Here is a 19,441-nt window from a genome sequence, read left to right as displayed (position 1 = left end):
TATTGGAGCATAAGCTATTGTGGGCAAAGACCCACTTTGTCAGATGCATCTGAAGCTTATGCTCCAATACATTTGTTAGTCTGTAAGGTGCCACAAGACTCCTTGTCGCTTTTGCAGATCCAGACTAACACGGCTACTCCTCTGATACTTGTCCTTAAACTTGTTTTTATTTTCAAATGTTATGAACTCTAACGGACAAATCTTCAGATCACCTAATGTACAGGATCCTTAAAACTTCTACAACTAGCTCTCTTATGTTTCATTCTTGCAACTAGGCCCTGCATCATCTTCTTGCCCTGCTTACTCTTGACACATTTTCCTTTTTTACCCAGGGAACAAATTTCTTCATCATTTTCCCAGATAGGGTCTCTTACTCCTAGAAGCTGCCACAGTTTTCTGTGGCAAAAGTGGGGAATAGAGGAAGCTGTGTGCGTGCTAAATAGTGTCTTCTCTTTCTTCCCAGTCCACTCTGCTGTTCTTGTCTATGCTGTCTCCGTCCTTTCCTATCTGTTGTCTCTCTGTCTTTGAAACAGTTTCTTAACTAATTCCACCACCACATAAGCACAGAACAAAACTAACCCTGTACAGCATGTCTGTCTTTGCACTTGTGGCTTTAGTCTGCAGAGAAACAGAAATTGAAAGGCCAGGATTTTCAAAAAGCAAGAGCTAGTTAGTTGTTAAGCTGGACAGACTTGTTGCCGGCAACAGACTAGAACCATTCATTCATTTTTATGAGACTGTAAGTGTAGGGGTAGCATGTTTGTGATTAAATTTAAATGTAACTGTCATTTTTAAGTGAGAAAAGTAGTATTTTATTGATGTTTTAAAAACATTTAAAAAAATCTGATTTCAATAAAAAAAATTGATTTTTCTTATTTTTTTTAAAAGATCATTGATTTTTATCCGCCCTGCTTTTGGTCACTAATTTGCCTTGTCAGCACAGTGTCCACAAACCAGCTTATAAAAGGTCATTGTGACTATCATCTTTTTACCAGGCTTGGGGAATAGTATAATGAGTGTATTTCCACCAACTTCTGTGCAGTTAGTGACGTCCTTCAGAAATCCTGCATTAGACCAATTGTAAAGCATAATTTGTCTGTCAAGCTCTTTAGAATGATAGGTTTAGATGGGGCTACAAGAGTCATCTAGTCCCGCGGTTCTCAAATTTACCTGATCACACTCCTTTTCTTTGTAGTAGTTTACATAACCACATCACTGAGTACCCTGTCAGCAGCTGCCACTCTTCAGCTACCCAGCTCTGAAGTCAGAGTGGCATGTGGCAGTCGCCAGCCAGGTGCCCAGCTTTGAAGGCAGAACCGCTACTAGCAGTAGCAGTGCAGAAATAAGAGCGGCATGGTACGGCATTGCGATGCTTACTTCTCTGCTGCTGCTGGCAGCGGCTGCTGGCTGGGCACACAGATCTGAAGGCAGTGCCACCTTTATCAGCAGTGCAGAACTAGGAGTAGCAACAGCATATCACCCTTCCTTCTGCACTGCTGCTGGCACTGATGTCAGTGCTGGGCAATCAGCCATCTGGCGCCGCTCTCTGGCACTCAGCTCAGAATGGCACATAAGGTATTTCCCCCCCTAAAGCTTTCTCATAGCCCCTAGAATTCATTCCATGTCTGCCGCCTTACTCCCCTTTCGAGAACCTCTGATCTAGCTAACCCCTGGATAAGATGCAGAATTTGTTATATTTGAACATCCAAGACAGATGGCTCCAGCCTCCTTTTGAAAACTTCCAATGAAGGAGCTTCCATGACCTCCCTGAACATCTGTTCTATTGTCCTGCTGTTCTTGCAGTTAGGATGTTTTTCCTGAGATTTAATCCAAATCTGCCATGCTGTAGTTTGACCCCCATTGCCTCTTCTGCCCTCGAGGGAAGAGAAAACAACTTGTCTCCTTTTTTATGGAAGCTTTTCAAGTATTTGAAGACCACTATCATATTCCCTCCCTCATCTCCTCTTTGGTCAGACTGCCCAGTTCCTTCAGCTTTTGTTCGTATGTCCCTCACCTCTGGACCCTTCCCCATTTCTCCACATCCTCTCTATACATTGGTGGCCCCACCGGACACAGAACTCCAACCGAGGCCTAGCCAGTGCAGAGCTGGACTGTCACCTCCCGGGACTTGACTGCTATCCCTCTGCCAATGCAATTGCTAAACATGCAATTGCTTTTTTGCAGCATCATTATCAAATTGCTGACTTCTGTTGAGGTTGTGATCCATAACAACCCAGATCCTTCTTAGTGGTGCTGCTGCCAAGCCAGTTATCCTCTGTTCTGTATTTGTGCAATTGATTTTTCTTCCCAAAGTGCATCACCTTCCATTTGTCTTTGTTAAATTTCATTTTCTTATCTTTTGCCCAGTACTCCCAATTCATCAGGATTCAGTTGAATATTAGCTCTGTCCTCCAAAGTGTTTGCAAATACCGCTGCCATCCTGCTTTGTGTCATCTGCAGACTTGATCTGTGAGCTCTCTGTTCCTATATCAAGGTCATTCGTGAAGATGTGAAAAGCACTGGACCCAGAGCAGATCCCCATGGAACCCCACTTGAGACTTCCCTCCAATTTGACATCATTCTATTTGCAATTGTTTAATCAATTATGTATCCACTTAGTGGTAGTTCTGTGAAGCTTACTTATCAGATTGCCACGTGGGACGGTGTCAGAAGCCTTGCTGAAATCCAGGTATATTATGTTCACCCAGGCCCACTGATGGTGTGGAAGGGGGTCAATGGGCCCCGGGCCCAGTCATTCAAAAGGGCCCAGGGCTCCCAACTGTGGCAACAGTGGCAGCTGGAGCCCTGAGCTCTTTTGATCACCACTGGAGCCCTGCAGACTTTAGGCTGTGCTGAGGGCTGCCTGGGGGAGGCTAGCCACAGCCCTGCCCCTTCTGACAGAGACCCCTCCCTTCCAGGGGTGTGGAACTGGCCTCCCCGCCCCACCTTGCCCAAGGGCCTGATGACTCTGTTGCTCCTAATGTGTCCACACATTTCCCTGATCCACCAAACTAGTTACCCTCTTACACAAGAACATCCTGCTAGTTCTTAGTAAATCCTGCTGGCTGCTAGTGATGACCTCTTCACCCCCCCCCCCCCCCCCCAGGTGTTCACAAGTTGAATATTTTATACATTGCTCTAGGAGCTTCTCAGTTCTCCAGGTCCGGCTGACTGGTCTGTAGTTCCAGGCTCCTGTGTCCGGTGTAGTCACCAATGTATAGAGTGGATGTCCAGAGGACCCTTTTAATGTGAGTACCACATTAGCTCTTCTCCAGTCTTCCAGGACCTCTCCTATCATCCAGGAATTTGCAAGCATTATTCTCATTGGCTCCAAAAAAAATTTCAGTTAATATCTTCAACACCCTTGGGTGAATAGCATCAAGCCCTGCTGGCTTAATTCATTCAAGTCAATCAGAATGTCTATGATATGATCTTTATTTATCCTGATCTGCATCCCTTCCCATGTATTGTTTATGGTACCTTGTCCGGTCACATGTTATTTTTTTGTGAGAAGACTAAAGTAAAGTCATTGAGCAGCTCTGCGTTCCTACCAGTTCACGTTCTCCATTGAGCAATGGACCCACACTGCTCTTGTCTGACACATTTATGGAATCCCTTTTAGTCATCTCTTACATTTCTTGCCTGTTATATGTTCCCACCACAGTATTTCATCCCTTCGCTCTTAGGTTTCTTTGCTCTTATACCCACAGCAGCAGAAAGGAGCTTGAAGATTCCCGTAGTTGTATGTGCCCCGTTTTTGACCTGGTCTTGCTTCAGTATGTAGGTCCTTAGTGCTGTGATGTAATCTTCAGGTTAGCCTGTAATTACCCCCATCTTTTCTGCTTGCTTGTATAGGACTTCTCTCCTGTGCTATAGAAAAGTTGCAGCATTCCTGTTGCTAAGATACTGCAATACAAAATGTCCAAAAATGTACAATTGTCTTTATTAGGGCTGACAAATGTTTAAAACGTTAATCACGATTAATCTTGTGATTAAAAAATTATCACGATTAATCACGCTGTTAATAATACAATACCTTTTCAATATTTTCAGATGTTTTCCACATTTTCAAACAGTGATTTCAATTACAAAACAGCACTGTACACTTTCCATTCTAATTTTTTATTTTTTTATTACAAGTATTTGCACTGTAAAAAAGGAACAAAAGAAATGGTATTTCAGTTCACCTAATATAAGTACTGCAGTGCAACCTCTTTATCATGAACATTGAACTTACAAATGTAGAGTTATAAACAAAAAACCCTTCATTCAAAAGTAAAACTGTGAAACTTAGAGCTTACAAGGCCACTCGGCCCTACTTCTTGCTCAGTCAGTGGCTCAGAAAAACAGATATGTTTATATTTGTGGGAGATAATGCTGCCTGTTCCTTGTATACAGTGTCACCTGAAAATGAGAACAGGTGTTCACATAGCTCTGTTGTAGCCAGAATTACAAAGCATGTATGTCCCAGATGTGGTAAAGATTCATCTGTCCCTTTATGCTTCAACCATTATTCCAGAAGACATGCATCCATGCTGATGACAGATTTTGCTCAATAAAAATCCAAAGCAGTGTGGACTGACATATGTTCATTTCCATTATCTAAATCAGTGGCCCCCAGCAAAGGTTGATTTTCATTTTTGGTGATTTGGGTTCTGAAGTTCCCACATCAGAGTGTTGCTCTTTACAGACTTCTGAAAGCATGCTCTACATCTTGTCCCTCTCAGATTTTGGAAGGCACTTCAGACTCTTAAACCTTGGGTCCAATGCTGTCTGTATTTTTAAAAATCTCACATTTGCATCTTCTTTGCATTTTGCCAGTGCGTTGGCTGGGTCATTATCTGAAACTCTGGTAACATGAAGTATATGGGAGAATGTGGGTAAAACACTGAGCAGCAGACATACAATTATCCCCCATGAAATTCAGTAACACATTTAATTAACACATTTTTCACGAGTGCTACTAGCTTGGAAGCATGTCATCTGGGATAATGGAAATATGAAGAGGCATATGAATATTTAAGGTCGCTACAAAAGTTTCATGTGCATGCCTGTTCTCACTTTCAGGTGACACTGTAAATAAGAAGTGGACAGCATTATCTCCCATAAATGTGAACAAATGTATTTGTCTTAATGATTGGCTGAAAAAGAAGTAGGACCGAGTGGACTTTTAGGAAAAAAACAAATTATTCCACTGCGTTGGAAAGATAGAAAGTATGGCAAAATAATGCCTTGGCTTACCAGGAGATCTTGCATGATTTAAAAATCAGAAAGGAGTCATATAAAAAGTGGTCAAATTACAAAGGATGAATATAAGCAAACAATACAGGTATTCGGGGCAAGATTAGAAAGCCAAAGGCAGAAAATGAGCTCAAACTAGCTAGAGACATAAAGCGTTACCAAAAAGCATTCTATAAATATATTAGAAATAAGAGGAAGACTATGGACAGGTAGGCCCATTGCTCAGTGAAGAGGGAGAAACAACAAGAAACTTGGAAATGGCAGAGGTGTTTAATGACTTCTTTGTTTCAGTCTTCACCAAGAAGTCTGATGATGAAGGAATATCTAAAATAGTGAGTGTGAGTTGAAATGGGGGAGGGTTTAGAAGTTAAAAATTACTTAGAAAAGTTAGATGTCTGCAAGTCACTAGGCCTAATGAAATGTATCCTAGAATACTGAAGGAGCTAATAGAGGAGGTATCTAAGCCTTTAACTATTATCTTTGAAAAAACATGGAAGACAGGAGATTCCAGAATACTGGAAAAGGGCAAATATAGTGCCCATCTATAAAAAGGGGAATAAAAACAAACTACAGACCAGTCAGTTTAACTTCTGTGCCAGGAAAGATAATGGAGAAAGTAATTAAGGAATTCATTTGCAAACACCTGGAAAATAATAAGGTGATAGGTAACAGCCAGCATGGATTTCTAAAGAACAAATCATGTCAAACCAATCTGATAGCTTTCTTTGATAGGATAGCAAGTCTTGTGGATAAGGGAGAAGTGGTGGATGTGGTATATCTAGATTTTAGTAAAGGCATTTGATACAGTCTCACATGACCTTCTTGTCAATAAACTAGGCAAATGCAGCTTAGATGGGGCTACTATAAGGTGGATGCATAAGTGGCTGGATAACCATTCTGAGAGAAAAGTTATTAACAGTTCACAGTCCTGCTGAAAGGGCATATCAAGTGGGGTTCTGCAGAAGTCTGTTTTGGGACTGGTTCCATTTAATAACTTCATCAGTGAATTAGATATTGGCATAGAGAGGATGCTTATTAAGTTTGCAGATGATACCAAGCAGGGAGGGGTTGCAAGGATAGGAGGATAGGGTCATAATTCAGAATGGACTGGACAAACTGGAGAAATGGTCTGAAATAAATAGGATGATGTTTTAAGGACAAATGCAAAGTATTCCACACTGGATTAAATTGCCTAGGGAGATTATGGAGTCTCCATTTCTGGAGTTATGTAAGAGCAGGTTAGATAGACATCAATCAGGGATGGTCAAGACGGTGCTTGGTCCTGCCGTGAGGGCAGGGGACTGGACTCCATGACTTCTCAAGGTCCCTTCCAGTTCTAGTGTTATATGATTCTATGATTTGTAAATTGCACTTTCACAACAAATAGATTACAGTACAATATCTGTGTGAGGTGAACTGAAAAATACTATTTCTTTTATAATTTTTGCAGTGCAAATATTTGTAATGAAAATAATAATATAAAGTGAGCATTCTACAGTTTGTGTTCTGTGTTATAATTGAAATCAATAGATTTGAAAATGTAGACAAATTTCAGTTGGTATATTGTTATTAACAGTTTGATTAAAATGGTGATTAATCATAATTTTTTAAGTTAGTTGCATGAGTTAACTGTGATTAATCGATGGCTCAAGTTTTTATGGTTATTTTTCAGTAGAGTTTTGGAATCTGGTAGGCTTATTAGACTCGCCAAGGTTCCTGTGTAGGTCTAGCTCACCCACCTTACCATAGGAAACTTGATGTCCTAAATTTTTTGAGACACTCTCCTTGGATCCCAAGAGTGGTGCCAGGCGCCTGCAGCCTTTGTGGCTGCTGCGAAGATGGATCTGTTAATGTTTTTTCCTTATGTCAAAAGGCAACTGCTGCGAAGAATAATTGCCTTGTTTGATGTTCCTAATCCCTTGACTATAACTGCTGTGACACGGTGAAGTAAAGATTTGTAGTAAGATCTCTATGTGGGCATTTTCCAAATCATAGAATCATAGAATCATAGGACTGGAAGGGACCTCGAGAGGTCATCGAGTCCAGCCCCCCGCCCTCAAGGCAGGATCAAGCTCCGTCTACACCATCCCTGACAGATGTCTATCTAACCTGTTCTTAAATATCTCCAGAGAGGGAGATTCCACCACCTCCCTTGGCAATTTATTCCAATGAAGTGCTACATATAGCACTAGCTGTCTGAGCTGTTGGAGCCCCATGGGACTCCCAACCCTCGGATAGTTTTGGATTAACATTCTAGATGAGGATTTTCAAAGGCAGTAAAGAAAGTTAGAAGCCCAAGTTCCAGTGAATTCAGTGGGAACTGACTTCCAAAGTCTTCTGAAATCCTTTAAAAATCCCCAGCAGAGAAATTCTAACCCCTCGTGTGTGGGTATTCAAAGTGTTAGTACTAATAATTAAAAACACCCTCTGCCAAGTCCAACTTGGGGCGTCCCTGGGGTTCAGCTAGATTTTTGCAAGAGTTAATGCCTAACATGGGAATAGCTGTAATACCCACATTCCTAGCCTAAGACACTGAATTGCATTGTCAGGCTACGTCTACACTGCAGGATTTTTGCGCAAGAAGTCTTTTGTGGAAGTGTTCTTGCACAAAAACCTCTTGCGCAAAAGCGCATCCACACCTCAAAGCACATTGCTTTTGCGATGCACTTTTCAAGAGAGCGTCCACACTGTATGAACGCTCTTGCGCAAGAAAGCTCTGATTGCCAATCACAGAATGGCCATCAGAGTACCTGTGCTTTTTCAGATAGGCTCTTTTTGTATAAGAAACCCCTGTGGAGCGTCCACACATGCCTTTTTGTGCAAGAGATGTAGTGCAAAAAGGAGTTATGCCTCGTACAAGGAGAAATACCTACACCACAAAAAGCCCTCTGTTCTGTCGATTGACTGTAGATTTTCTTGCACAAAAATGTGCTTGAAATGTGGATGCTCCGCGGGTTTTTGCACAAAAACCTTGTAGTGTAGACATAGCCCCAGAAAGCAGACTTGGAGAGGAGAAGAGAAAACTGACCTTTAAAGTCTTTACAGAATCTTCTCCAGCATTGCTCTGTAGAGTTGCTCTTTGTTACTTTCATTCCAAATTCACTGTTGTGGCCTTTTAGGGCATACCTGAAACATGCCGTCTCTAGGGATATGGCTAGACTGCCGAGGGGCTGGGAGGGGTTGGGATACCAGAGGTATCTGCTGCCGCATCCAGGGAATGGGTTTGCTCTTCCGCTTTTTCTGCGGAAGAGCAAACACGCTCTTTCAGAAGCTCCTGTATTCCTCCACGAGGAAGAAGGGGGTTTTCAAAAAGGGGGATTTTCCAAAATTTGGCACAGTTTAGACGGGCCAAATTTCGGAAAAGCCTCTTCCGACAAAAGTATCAGAAAAAGATATGCAAGATGCAGATTGCATTTTGCGTGTCTTTTTCTGATAGATCCTTGCAGTCTAGCCATACCCTAAGTGCTTGTCTACACCAGAGCTTTTTGTGCTGATGTGGCTATGATGATGGCAGCCTTATTGTAGATGCATTACACTGTTTGCACTTACCCTGGTTTCACACCAGCACACTCGAATGTGAAACCAGTGCCATGCATTTACTCAGGGGCATGCACCGATGTGCAGTTACACTGAGGTAGAGGTCCCTGCACTAGGCAAGTCCTAAATTATCTTTCCACTGAAGAAATCACTATAAAAACATAACATTTTAATGCTGAAATTAATGTTTGAGATCTAGGCTGTGTTTTGCACAGGAAAATGGCCGTGTTTACTTTTAAGAAGTTAACAACACGAACAGAGACTGTGCTAAATGTGTCCCACTCTGTTAAACATGTCATTTGGCCAAAAGACCATTTCATACCGTTATTTGGACAGATGATTAAAATGTATCAGGATTGTTAGTGGGATTTCACTAGAACTAGAGCAAATTGCCTTCATGTTTGAGTTCTACTGAGCACCCTTGCTTCACACCACTATCTTTGCACCTGCAGTGTCCTCTGTAGGTAGAGAGTCATTGTTAAGACTTCTTTAATCCCCTCCCCTCAATGCTTGTGTCTTTCCCCCCTGCTGCTGCAGGGACATGACATGATTTGCCTTTAGGCAGATGCAGAACAGGAAGTTGGTTTTCTGGCTTGCAGGAAATTCTGTGAGTTTTAATGCCTTTCCCATGTTGCAAAGAAGTGAAAACACAAAATTATTTTTTGAGCGATGGCTCATGTCCATTCAGTGTAGGTGTTTGTGTTCACCATAGGCATCCGTGCTGGAAGGTTTTCCCTTAGCAATATCTGTAGGGGAGCTGTCTCAGGCACCCCTTGAAATGGCGCACACATGCCACGTTATACAGAGCACCTCTGGCCCCCTACACGCTTAGTTCCTTCTTACCAGACAACTCCCAACAGTGGGGAAGGAGAGCAGCATGCTGAATGGACACAAGCAACACATCTCGAAAAACGCCAGTTACGGAAACAGGTAACTGTCTTTCCTTCTTTGAGTGCCTGCTTGTGTCCGTTCAGCATAGGTGACTCCAAGCAGCATATTCGGAAGTGGGGCTCGTTGGCACGCCGACTGCAGCACAGCTCTTCCAAAGGGCCTGTTGTAGCAGGGCTTAGAGCATGGCACAGGAGTGCACTGACAATCATATTGCAACTTCGTAAATATCCAGAGTAGGAACGTTGTCGAGGAAGGACATTGAGGAGGCTTGCATGGTGGGCGGCTGATAGCATGACCGAATGCAGGAGATAATCCAGGTAGAGGTTTGTTGTGTGCATATCGGGAGCCACTTCATCCGGACGGCATAGTCAATGAAGAGCTGGGGTGATTTGTGAAATAGCTTTGTTCTGTCAATGTGGAACACACAGACCCTGCAGACATCCATGGTGTGCAACTGTCTCTCCCTGGGAGTCTCATGAAGTTTTGGGGAGAGGACTGGGAGGAAAATATCCTGACCCACACTAACTAGCTACTGAGAAGAGTAAACTAACAATAGAAGTTATTTACAGGGAAAACACAGTTCAAGTAGGGACGTGTGCAACAGCTAATGCTGAGATGAGCAGGAGCGAAGCACTGTCACTAGAGGCAAGGAGGACTGATTGTGGAGGGGGCTGGCGGCACCCTATATAGTGTGGCATGTGCGTGACACTTTAAAGAGTGCCCCAGCCAGCTCCCCTAAGGGTACTGCTAAGGGAAAATCTTCTGGCACCGGTGCATGTGGTGTGCCCGCACACCTGTGTTAAATGGACATGAGCAGTACTTCTTGAAGCACACCAGTTACTGAAACAGGTAATACCGTCGTCTTTGAAATTTGCCTCTAAACAAAATTCTGGGGGGGGGGGAGGGATTTGAAGTCAACCGAAGCATTTTTGTTTAAAAAATTGAAATGTTTCATTCTAATGGCCATATCTTATTTTTATGCTATAAAATAAATTTAAAAATAAAAAGTGATCTCAAAACAAAGAATGGAAATGTTCTGTTGTGAAAATGTCAAAATGGAATATTTTCATCTTATTGCTCTTTTCCTGGAAACAAAATGTTCTCATATTTGACATGCTTCTGGGAAATGTTTGTTGTCAATGAATTGGCATTTTCCGCGAGAAAACATTCCATCAGAAATTTTGCAGCCTCTATAGCAGCAGGGCCCCATCAGCAGCGCTTGGTATCCCCACTCTGCATATCTGCCTTTATTCCCTCCTGCTGTTGCTCTGGCTGAACAGACAGAGCAGGAAGAACCATTCTGAGCACCTTTCAGAGCAGCAGTTCAGACCTATTAGCTTCTTCCAGCAAATGCAGAACCATTTTCAGATTGTTGTCAGATCAACATGTGTGAGAAGCTAGGAAGGCTGTAACTCTTATCACTCAGCTCCCCAGGTACATTATCTTTATGTTCAACACAGGCTGGTGGCAAAGTCTGAGGTGAGGTTTCTTCTATTCTGTTCTTCTGTTCAGTTTCTTTGAATTGTTTCTTGTCTTCCATTTCCTTTTTTCATTTCTTGCTTTTTGTGAAGCAGATTCCATACACAAGCTAAGTTTTTGCAGTGTTTTATTTTGAAGAGTTAAACACACAGAAATCAAGAAAGGCCAAGAATCTTTGAGGCTTCTGTGGATTTTTGTGTCCTTAATGTCTTTGCCATCATCACCACAACCTCCCTTGAACTGAGTTGCAGTGATGTGCAAAGGAGTATGTCTGTCTGCACAGCTTCTGGGAGCGAATCTTTCAGCCCATCCAACAGGCTTGGGCTAGCTGTTCAGGCTTGGCCTGGATTTTGGGTTCTGCAGCCAATCTCCAGTCCTAGGCTTCAAAGCTCAAGCACCATCCCAAGTCGAAATGTCCATTTAGCACGCTAGTGTGAGCTTGCTTACACAAGCCTGTCACCCCATCTGCAGGACTTGCTCCCAGAAGCTGTGGAGACACACTCGAGGAGTTCAGGCGTGAGCCCATCATAATAGCAAAGCATATGTTGTGTACAGCAACTGGCAGCTAGATGTTCTGTTGTACTTGTCAGCATGGAACAACACCCTGTCGCATGTTTATTCCTTTGGCTAGTTAATTTGAGAAACTTGGAGCCTTGGCTGAAAGGCACTTTTCCTTCACTATTGCGCCTTTGACCAAACCGCGGAATTGTCAGTTGCTTGGTCAAATGCCCGAATGATGTGGCCAGTTCCAGGTGACTAGTGTGACAGAATCGCCTTGGTTTTCACAGATGCTGGTTTGATAACATGCCCCCATAATACTAGAGGGTTCTAGTGCGTGCAACATTTTGATTAGCGAGACTCTAAAACAGGACGTCCAGTCTCCTGGCATAGCTTATGACCAAGGAAGTACGAATCAGCCAATGAATGCACAAGAAACAGTGGAGACTTGCAATTGTTTTAAGTGAAACACTGTTATTGATTAGAAATAAAGTGTGGAATATACACAAACTCCTTTTTCAATCAACATTAGAAACAAAATTGGCAACAGGAAGCGCCTTAAAACAAATGTGGCAGCCTGTAGCTTCTGTCACAAACTGGGCATCATCCTGCATTCCTTATACAGACAAATGCCCATTGAGGGCTGTGGAAGCTGTGTGTATCTCATACCTGCAGGCTTGGGCACTCCTGTCAAGAAACATTGATCGGACAGCTTCTGGTTTCTTAAGCAATAGTCAATGTGCATGGTATTTTATATTGAAAATGGCTCTTCAGAGTCTTTTTGCAGCTAGTTGAAGTGATTACATAGTATTTGAAATAAATTAGTTTTCCTTTAAATCAACAAGCTCTTCATATCCTGCCACAACACGATATGAAGGGGAGGTGACACACACAGCTTTGTGTACACAGGATTGGGGAGTGTGCAAAAGCATCTGGGTTCTGCATGCCATACCGAGTCCTGCTACAAGCCCAATGATGTATTTTTGTGCACACAAGAAAATATCCATGTAAATGAGAGTAATTAGAATGAATCTGATCTAAGAGACATATTAAGCCTTATGCTGCAGCTAAGACATATAGCTACTTAAAGCTGTGCCAAATGTATTTCTTTCCTGATTTAATATTCTCCCTCCACCCTGCATCCCCAACTAGAATCCTCCCAGAAATCACATTGTTGCTTTTAGCCTATGTGAACCCTTCTCTTTTAATGTTTAATCAAGTGCTTCTGAAAAGAGAAAGTTACAAACAATTTAAAATGTGGAAAAATTGCTTCCCAATATTTTTGACAGAGAGAGACTGAGAACACACAGCATTGAATCATCAGGAAAATTGAAGATTTCCCCTGAACAGCATTGGGATTTTACTGCAGAGGACTTGAAAGACCTTGGAGAAATTGGACGAGGAGCTTATGGTTCAGTCAACAAAATGGTCCACAAACCAAGTGGGCAAATTATGGCAGTTAAAGTAGGTGATGCCCATAATTGTGTTTGTACTTCAGTTCATTATGGATGGAACGTGATGGAGAATTAATGTTCATCCGTCTGTCACCCGTCTATTGTTCTGTTCTGTTTATCTCCAGGATAAAGGGTACTTGTGCTGAAAACAGTGTATAATGGGCTTATCTGTCAATTGACTTGTAAAGGTCTTGTATCTTGCTTGTGCACTTGAAACACCTGACTCCTGTCTCTCATGAGGCCATTGCTGCAGGGTCGGGGATGGCGGGGACTGGATGGTTCAGGACTGGTAATGGGATATGAGACCTTTCATCTGCTGATCACTGGTTCAAATCCAGCATAGTTTGGTTGTAAGCACGAGTTAACATCCAATGGCAGCTTGGTGTCCTTTGTGAAATGAGTTAGTGGCTAAAGACTGATTCCAAGTGTATCATGCTGCAGAAATTCACAGCCTCGCCAGAGTGAGCATGTGTTTAGAGAGCATGTTGCTCTCTCACCATAGTGTGAAAGCATGGGGTATCACCAGTGCTGACCCCGTTCTGGAGAGGCAGAAGGGATCAGCCTCCCAAGCTGTCCATTTGCTGTGTTATACCAGTGCCAAATTCATGGGTGGTGGTGGGGGTTTGTTTTTGTTTTTTAAATGTTGTTTTCCTAGCTCTTGTGTAACATAAAATAATCTTTGTCTTTGCTGTAACACTGCATGCTGTTGGGGATTTTTGGGCAATCCAGATCAGGTGAGATGGGTAGTAGATGTTGTTTCACTCTGGAAGTGATGAATTCTCACTTCTTACTAGTGCTGCATAACAGTTAACAATATCCGCTTCCTAAATCAAGTGACAGGTACAAAATAGTGACCCATGTTCCAGAGCAGAGGTGAGCTGCGAACCCAAGTTACCTGGAAGTATGTGTCACTCTATGTAATGGTCTTACTCTCCAAACACCATCTGAGCGGGTCTGGACATGTGGATTCCCAGTGGGTTGGAGCCAGTTTGGGGATGTGTTCCAGCACTCTTCCTAGCAAACATCCTGTGTGCTAGAGAGGTGGATCAGACCCAGGTGCCTGAGCTTTGTGTATGTGCAGTCCCTGTCCCCAGCATCCCCCTCTGTCCTCTTACTTCCTCCAGCCACATGACGTGCGCCTAGGAAACTGATGCCTGGCGCCTTTCGTGACTCAGAGACAACTTGCTGCAACAGCAGCACCCCCAGCCTCAGTCAGTCGGGGATGGAAGGAGACACTGGAGGATACTGTGAGGTACTGCTTACCCTGGGCTCAACTGGTGGGCTGTGTGCCATGTTCTTCTGCCTCTAGCCTTGCAGTAAGACACTGAGCTGGCATCCGCTACAAGGTGGGGCTGGACTTGGCTTTCTGTGCCCCTTTATGCCTTTCAGCGAGTGAATCTTGACATGCGGAAGGGAAAAAGGCTCCCCAGGTGTGCTAGTGGCCACCCCTTGCTTTGGTAAGACCCTGGTGCACTACTTCCATTCAGTTTGTACAGTGAAGACTGTAGCTTTGGTGGGCATCGAAGAGTTGGAAATTAAGCATAAGGAAACTTGGGTGGAAAAATGACAAGATGCATCAATCCAAAACCGTTATCTCAGGGCAAGGAGCCTTGATGTTGGACTTGTTTAAGGTTAGCTTTCCACACAGAGTCAGTTCTGAGCTAGCAGCTGGGGAGGACACTGGATGTGGCTTCCTCTGATTTCTGTGACTCATGCTCTTTGGCCAGTCCGGGAGATGGAGTCTCTTCAGATCAGCTGGGCCCTGTTGTCCCACACAGTCGGTCCCCACTGGGTTATCCGTCCTCTCTCCCTAGCTCTCAGGATACCACCAGCATCTGAGTCCGTTCTAACGCCCTGTGACTTGCCTCTGCTTGACGAAGCAGGTGGTGGGTTCTCTAGGCCTCTCCACTTTCTGTCAGCAGGCAGGAGCTTTCCCAGTATATTTTGTTTTATCTCACTGTGCTTGGTTCCCCTCCTTCCATCCCTCCCTTGGCAGGAAGAGGATTTTTGAGAACAGGAAACTCGCATTTAAAGAGAAAACATGGCAGGACAGCAGGGCCGGGTAAGATCAAAGAACCTCTGCACATGGCCAGCTGCACAGTAGTGTGCCGCCTCCTCTGCTTTACAGCATTGTGGCAGGCAGCAGGGAGTGGAATTCAGCAGCAATCGTTGGCTTCACAGACTCTCCAGGCCGGCTCTCCCAAGCTGTTTGGTGTTTCAGACTCAGGGGAGAGCATTGGCTCCAACAGCACTGATGTGGCAGACAAGCTCTCAGCTGTGTGGGCTGGTCATTCCCCAGCAAAACATGATGTTTTAGAAGCAACAAGCCAGAGACCGGTGGCTATTGTCTTCATGGTGGATTCTCTGGGACTTGAAGTCTTTCAACCATGATTTGAGGTGAGAGCCAGAGGGGAGGAGTCTATTACAGGATTGGGCAGCCCAATGTGCAGGGGGCAGACTAGATGATCGCGATGGTCCCTTCTGGCCTTAAAGTCTATGAGTTCGTTTGTGAGAGGTTGGAAGTTAGAAGGGCCCATGCCACAGGACTCCAGTTGCCACTGTTACTGGGTTTTTGCCCCGCTTGTTCCAGGAAAGGCCATAGCCAATATTCTCTCTAATCTTTTCTATCCATCTGTGGAATAAATGTCTGTTGGGTGCACTGAGGCATGTGTGAATGTGCCCCACCAGTAGAAACAAAACCTAGCTGTGGGCGCTCTGCTAATCAGCTGGGTGGCACTGGACTCTCTCCTGAGCAGCTGCACAAGCACCCAGCATGCAGGGAACACTGGCCTTAGCCAGTACTGGTGGTTGTTGGCTTGCCCCTCATTGGATCTTTCTGAGCCTTCTGCCTCCTCTTCTCTCTCCTTTCCCCCTCCCAGCTGGTCTGACTCCTACAGGCTAGAAACAGATCACAGGTTTTAAAAATGAACACACTGATTTTCCCAATTTGAGTGGCTCAGTTTCCCCATATTTATCCCCTGTTCTTTTAGATCTGGATCACATGGGACTCTGGGCACTGAGCCTGTTCTCTCAGCTACCTCAGGTTGGTCATTTGACAACCTTGCTTGTCATTTTCCATTTCTTCCACGACCCATCCTGCCAGGTTCCTGGTGCCCAGAAGCCCACTGTTCCCTGGTTGCCCAAGTATTCCATTTAACCGCTGCATGCTCGGCATCATCTTTATCATGGCATGCAACAAAGGGCTCTAGTGTCAGCAGAGCTCCGGTAGTCACATCTGCTGCTTTTCGTACCAGAGCCGCGGAGCAGCCTTACCCGTCCTGCCAGCCTCCATGTACCAGTACCCACCAAACAGCGGGATCTGCAAGCAGACACACTATCGTTTCCCTTCAGATATGCTAGTTTGGCTTAGCCAACCATTTTATTGAGCGGGCAGCAGGTGTTACTGCTGAGGCTGTCCAGTAGCTGATATCATCAGCCTAGCCAGCTTCAACAGACAATCCAAAAGACTGTGATCCTATACGAAAATGTCAGCATTGAGGGAGGAGAGTGCACCCTTTTGTTGCACAGGCATGAAAACACTTCAGCAAGATTTTAAAGCTGACAGAGCATTACTACATGAGCAAAGGACTACAGCATGAGAGCTCATGCCCAGCTCTGTTTCGCCTCTTCCCTGCATCATCCTCTGCAGGCATGTTTCAAAGTAAATAACAAATACAGATGTGCTTCCATGTCTCTCCAAGGCGCATGGCAGAGTCTGGGGCAGCAGCAAAGCAGTGGTTGCAGAAGCAGCTTCTTTAAAACTGGTAGCATAGCACATGGGGGAGGGGAGGGTTACTCTGCCAATTCTGAGGGAGCTAGTTCAGACCTTCAGGGTGCTGCCCTGAGTCAAAAGGAAAAAGCAGCACCTCAAGTGGGTAACTGAGAGGGAGGGAGGGAAACAAATAAGAAAAATACATAATGAACAAATAAAAACATGTAGCACCTTGGGTGTCTCCATTTCCCCCTTTTAGAATAGAGCTTTCTTCCAAAATTGTCAAGCCTCCCAAATCAAATAAAAAGAAAAATCCATTTCAGACAAGGGGATGTCAAAACTATCAAACAGCCTCCCCATAGATTTCAGTTCCTCTCCTTCGCCCCTCCTGTCATCCTTCCCTTCTGTGAGCCAGTGTAAGGCACTGAAGGGCAGCCTTGCAAATCTCATCTCACCAGAAAAAAGTACTCATTCTACTGTGTTGTTTGGGGGGTCCGTTCAACACTCTGCCAGGCTGGAAGGAGAGTAGACCAGTCTTGCCCAGCACTGGTTCTGATTAGCTGTGCACAAAGCCCATTGGTGCACTGAGTCCAAGTCTTTCTGATAAAGATTTCTCTTTGGGATTTTTCCTTGTCCTACAGAGAGCTCATCCCCATCTTCCAATTTGCCTTTGTCAGCAATGCTGCCTCTACTTTGCAATCTTGCAGACCCATTTCCAGTTCCAGACAATGATCTTTGACTTGTCTCTTGTTTCTTATTTCCACACTAGGCAAATAGTATCGATGATGCAGAGCCTACAGCAGGAGGATCACAGATAACTTGTGATAACCTGGTCCTGCAAGATAGTGTCTGCCCATCCTGACCAGATCTTTCAACTGCTCAAGTTGCCCAACTTCTTCATTTATTTTCAGACCCTCTCCTTAGTGCCTTCTCAGAGTCTGGCCCACTTCTGTCAAGCTTTGAGTCTAGGCCAGAGATCTCACAATTGGATTCCTTCTTAAGAAGCGCTCAAGTATTTGCCCACCAGGATCTCCAGTTACTTTGTATGAGAGCGACAGGTTGTGGTAACTCTGCCATGACACACTTCTGTACCTATACACTGCCCTGCTTATCAGTGGAATCTCTGGAATCAGAAAACCAATTCTCTTCCACACTGCTGTGGTAGGCCCCACTCCGTTCCAGGTAAATAAGTGCCGAGAGTTGCAAGCAGTTAGGAAGGCATATGAAAACAACAACAGGAGCTCTGTGGCACGCTGGCACTTCCACCTGGCATGGGAGAGAATGAGCTACAGACCCTGACTGAATGCTGAGAGAAGTCTTGCTGTTAGAGCAGGGCTCTTTGGTGATTAAACAAACAGAATAAACAATAAACATTGTGAACTGTTTATTGTTTCTGAGCCTTTAATAAGGGCTGCCTGTTCTCAGAGGAGCTCACAGCCTAAGGCATTTGTTTAAAGCAACCAACATGTGAACTAAAGACAGGCCCTCCAGGCCTGCTGACTAAGGAGACACCAGTTGCACATCTGAGAATCAGAACTCAGTCACCGAACCCTTTCCTCAAGCAGTTAATTGAAATTAATGGTCCAATGGACCCTTAGTCTGAGGTTCCTACATGTGTCAGTTCAGCATTCTTGAACTTCCTGGTGCGGGGAAATGTTTTTTTCTAGTATCCTTAAATTCCCAGACCTACAGCACCAGTAGCTCTTGTCCTGGAGGCCCATATTTTACCTTCTGATGAATATTCAGGAGAGCTTATGGACTTCTTCCTCTGCTCCAGAAACTGTTCACAAATCTGGCCTTTTCAAGGGGTTCTGAGAATGTGATTTTCATGGGGCACTTAAATGACAAGAATACTTTTTTGTCTTCCAGCCAAGGATATATTGGAGCTGCTTCTAGATCCAAGTCTATATGAGAAGCCTTGTAGCACATTTTTTCCGCTTCTAGCCCTTTGGAGCATCACCCTCAGATTTTCTGATTCCTTAATGATGTGTGTCAGAAGAATAGTAGAATGGTGTCTACTATGGGTAATCCCTGAACTATATGGTGGAGTCTTCCCCAGATTTCCTATAAAATGGTTTTCCTGAGTAGGGTTGCCAGGTGTCCGGTATTCACCTGGACAGTCCGGTATTTTTGCCTCTTGTCCGGTAAAAAAAAATCAGAGAATACCGGACACCTGAGCTGTCCAGTATTCTCTGAATTTTCCCCCAGCCAGGAGAGGTGAAAATGCCGGGCACCTGGCAACCCTACAAACTGCTTGATCCCAGTTTACCCTTGGTCCAAATTGCTCTGAATGAGTGACCTGTCCTTTTCATTACTTACTGCTCCCCCAGTTTTTGTTTCATGTGCAAATTTTATCCATGATGATTTTATGTTTCCTTTCATTTTTTCATAAAATGTCAAATACTGTTGGTCCAAGAATCAGTTCCTGCAGGACCTCACTAGAAACATCGCATTTGACAGTTATTTATGTTTTGACAGCTATTTCAAGGCTAACCAGTTGTACAGCTTTAAATGTATTTATTGTGTCCCACATTTTATATCTTTCTACGTTTGTAACCAAAATGTTATATTTTACATCAACATTCTTATCAATCAAACTTGTAATCTAATAAAAAATATATCAAGTTAG

General features: G+C 44.0%; 1 protein-coding gene across 13 annotated transcripts in view; it reads left to right on the top strand.

Annotated features, from left to right (window-relative positions):
* The window catches only part of MAP2K4 (mitogen-activated protein kinase kinase 4), a 145,613-nt gene that overhangs the window by 68,261 nt on the left and 57,911 nt on the right, over positions 1 to 19,441 (top strand). For all 13 annotated transcript variants that reach the window (XM_075903427.2, XM_075903426.2, XM_075903425.2 and 10 more), the window contains one exon: positions 12,936 to 13,110. In XM_075903427.2, the coding sequence (XP_075759542.1) occupies positions 12,936 to 13,110 (175 nt within the window). The remainder of the gene's footprint in view (positions 1 to 12,935; positions 13,111 to 19,441) is intronic.

The sequence above is a fragment of the Pelodiscus sinensis genome, chromosome 20, assembly GCF_052426305.1.
Source record: "Pelodiscus sinensis isolate ZL-2025 chromosome 20, ASM5242630v1, whole genome shotgun sequence".
NCBI lineage: Eukaryota > Metazoa > Chordata > Testudines > Trionychidae > Pelodiscus > Pelodiscus sinensis.
Note: the sequence above shows the minus strand (reverse complement) of the source record. Positions and strands in the feature narration are given on the sequence as shown.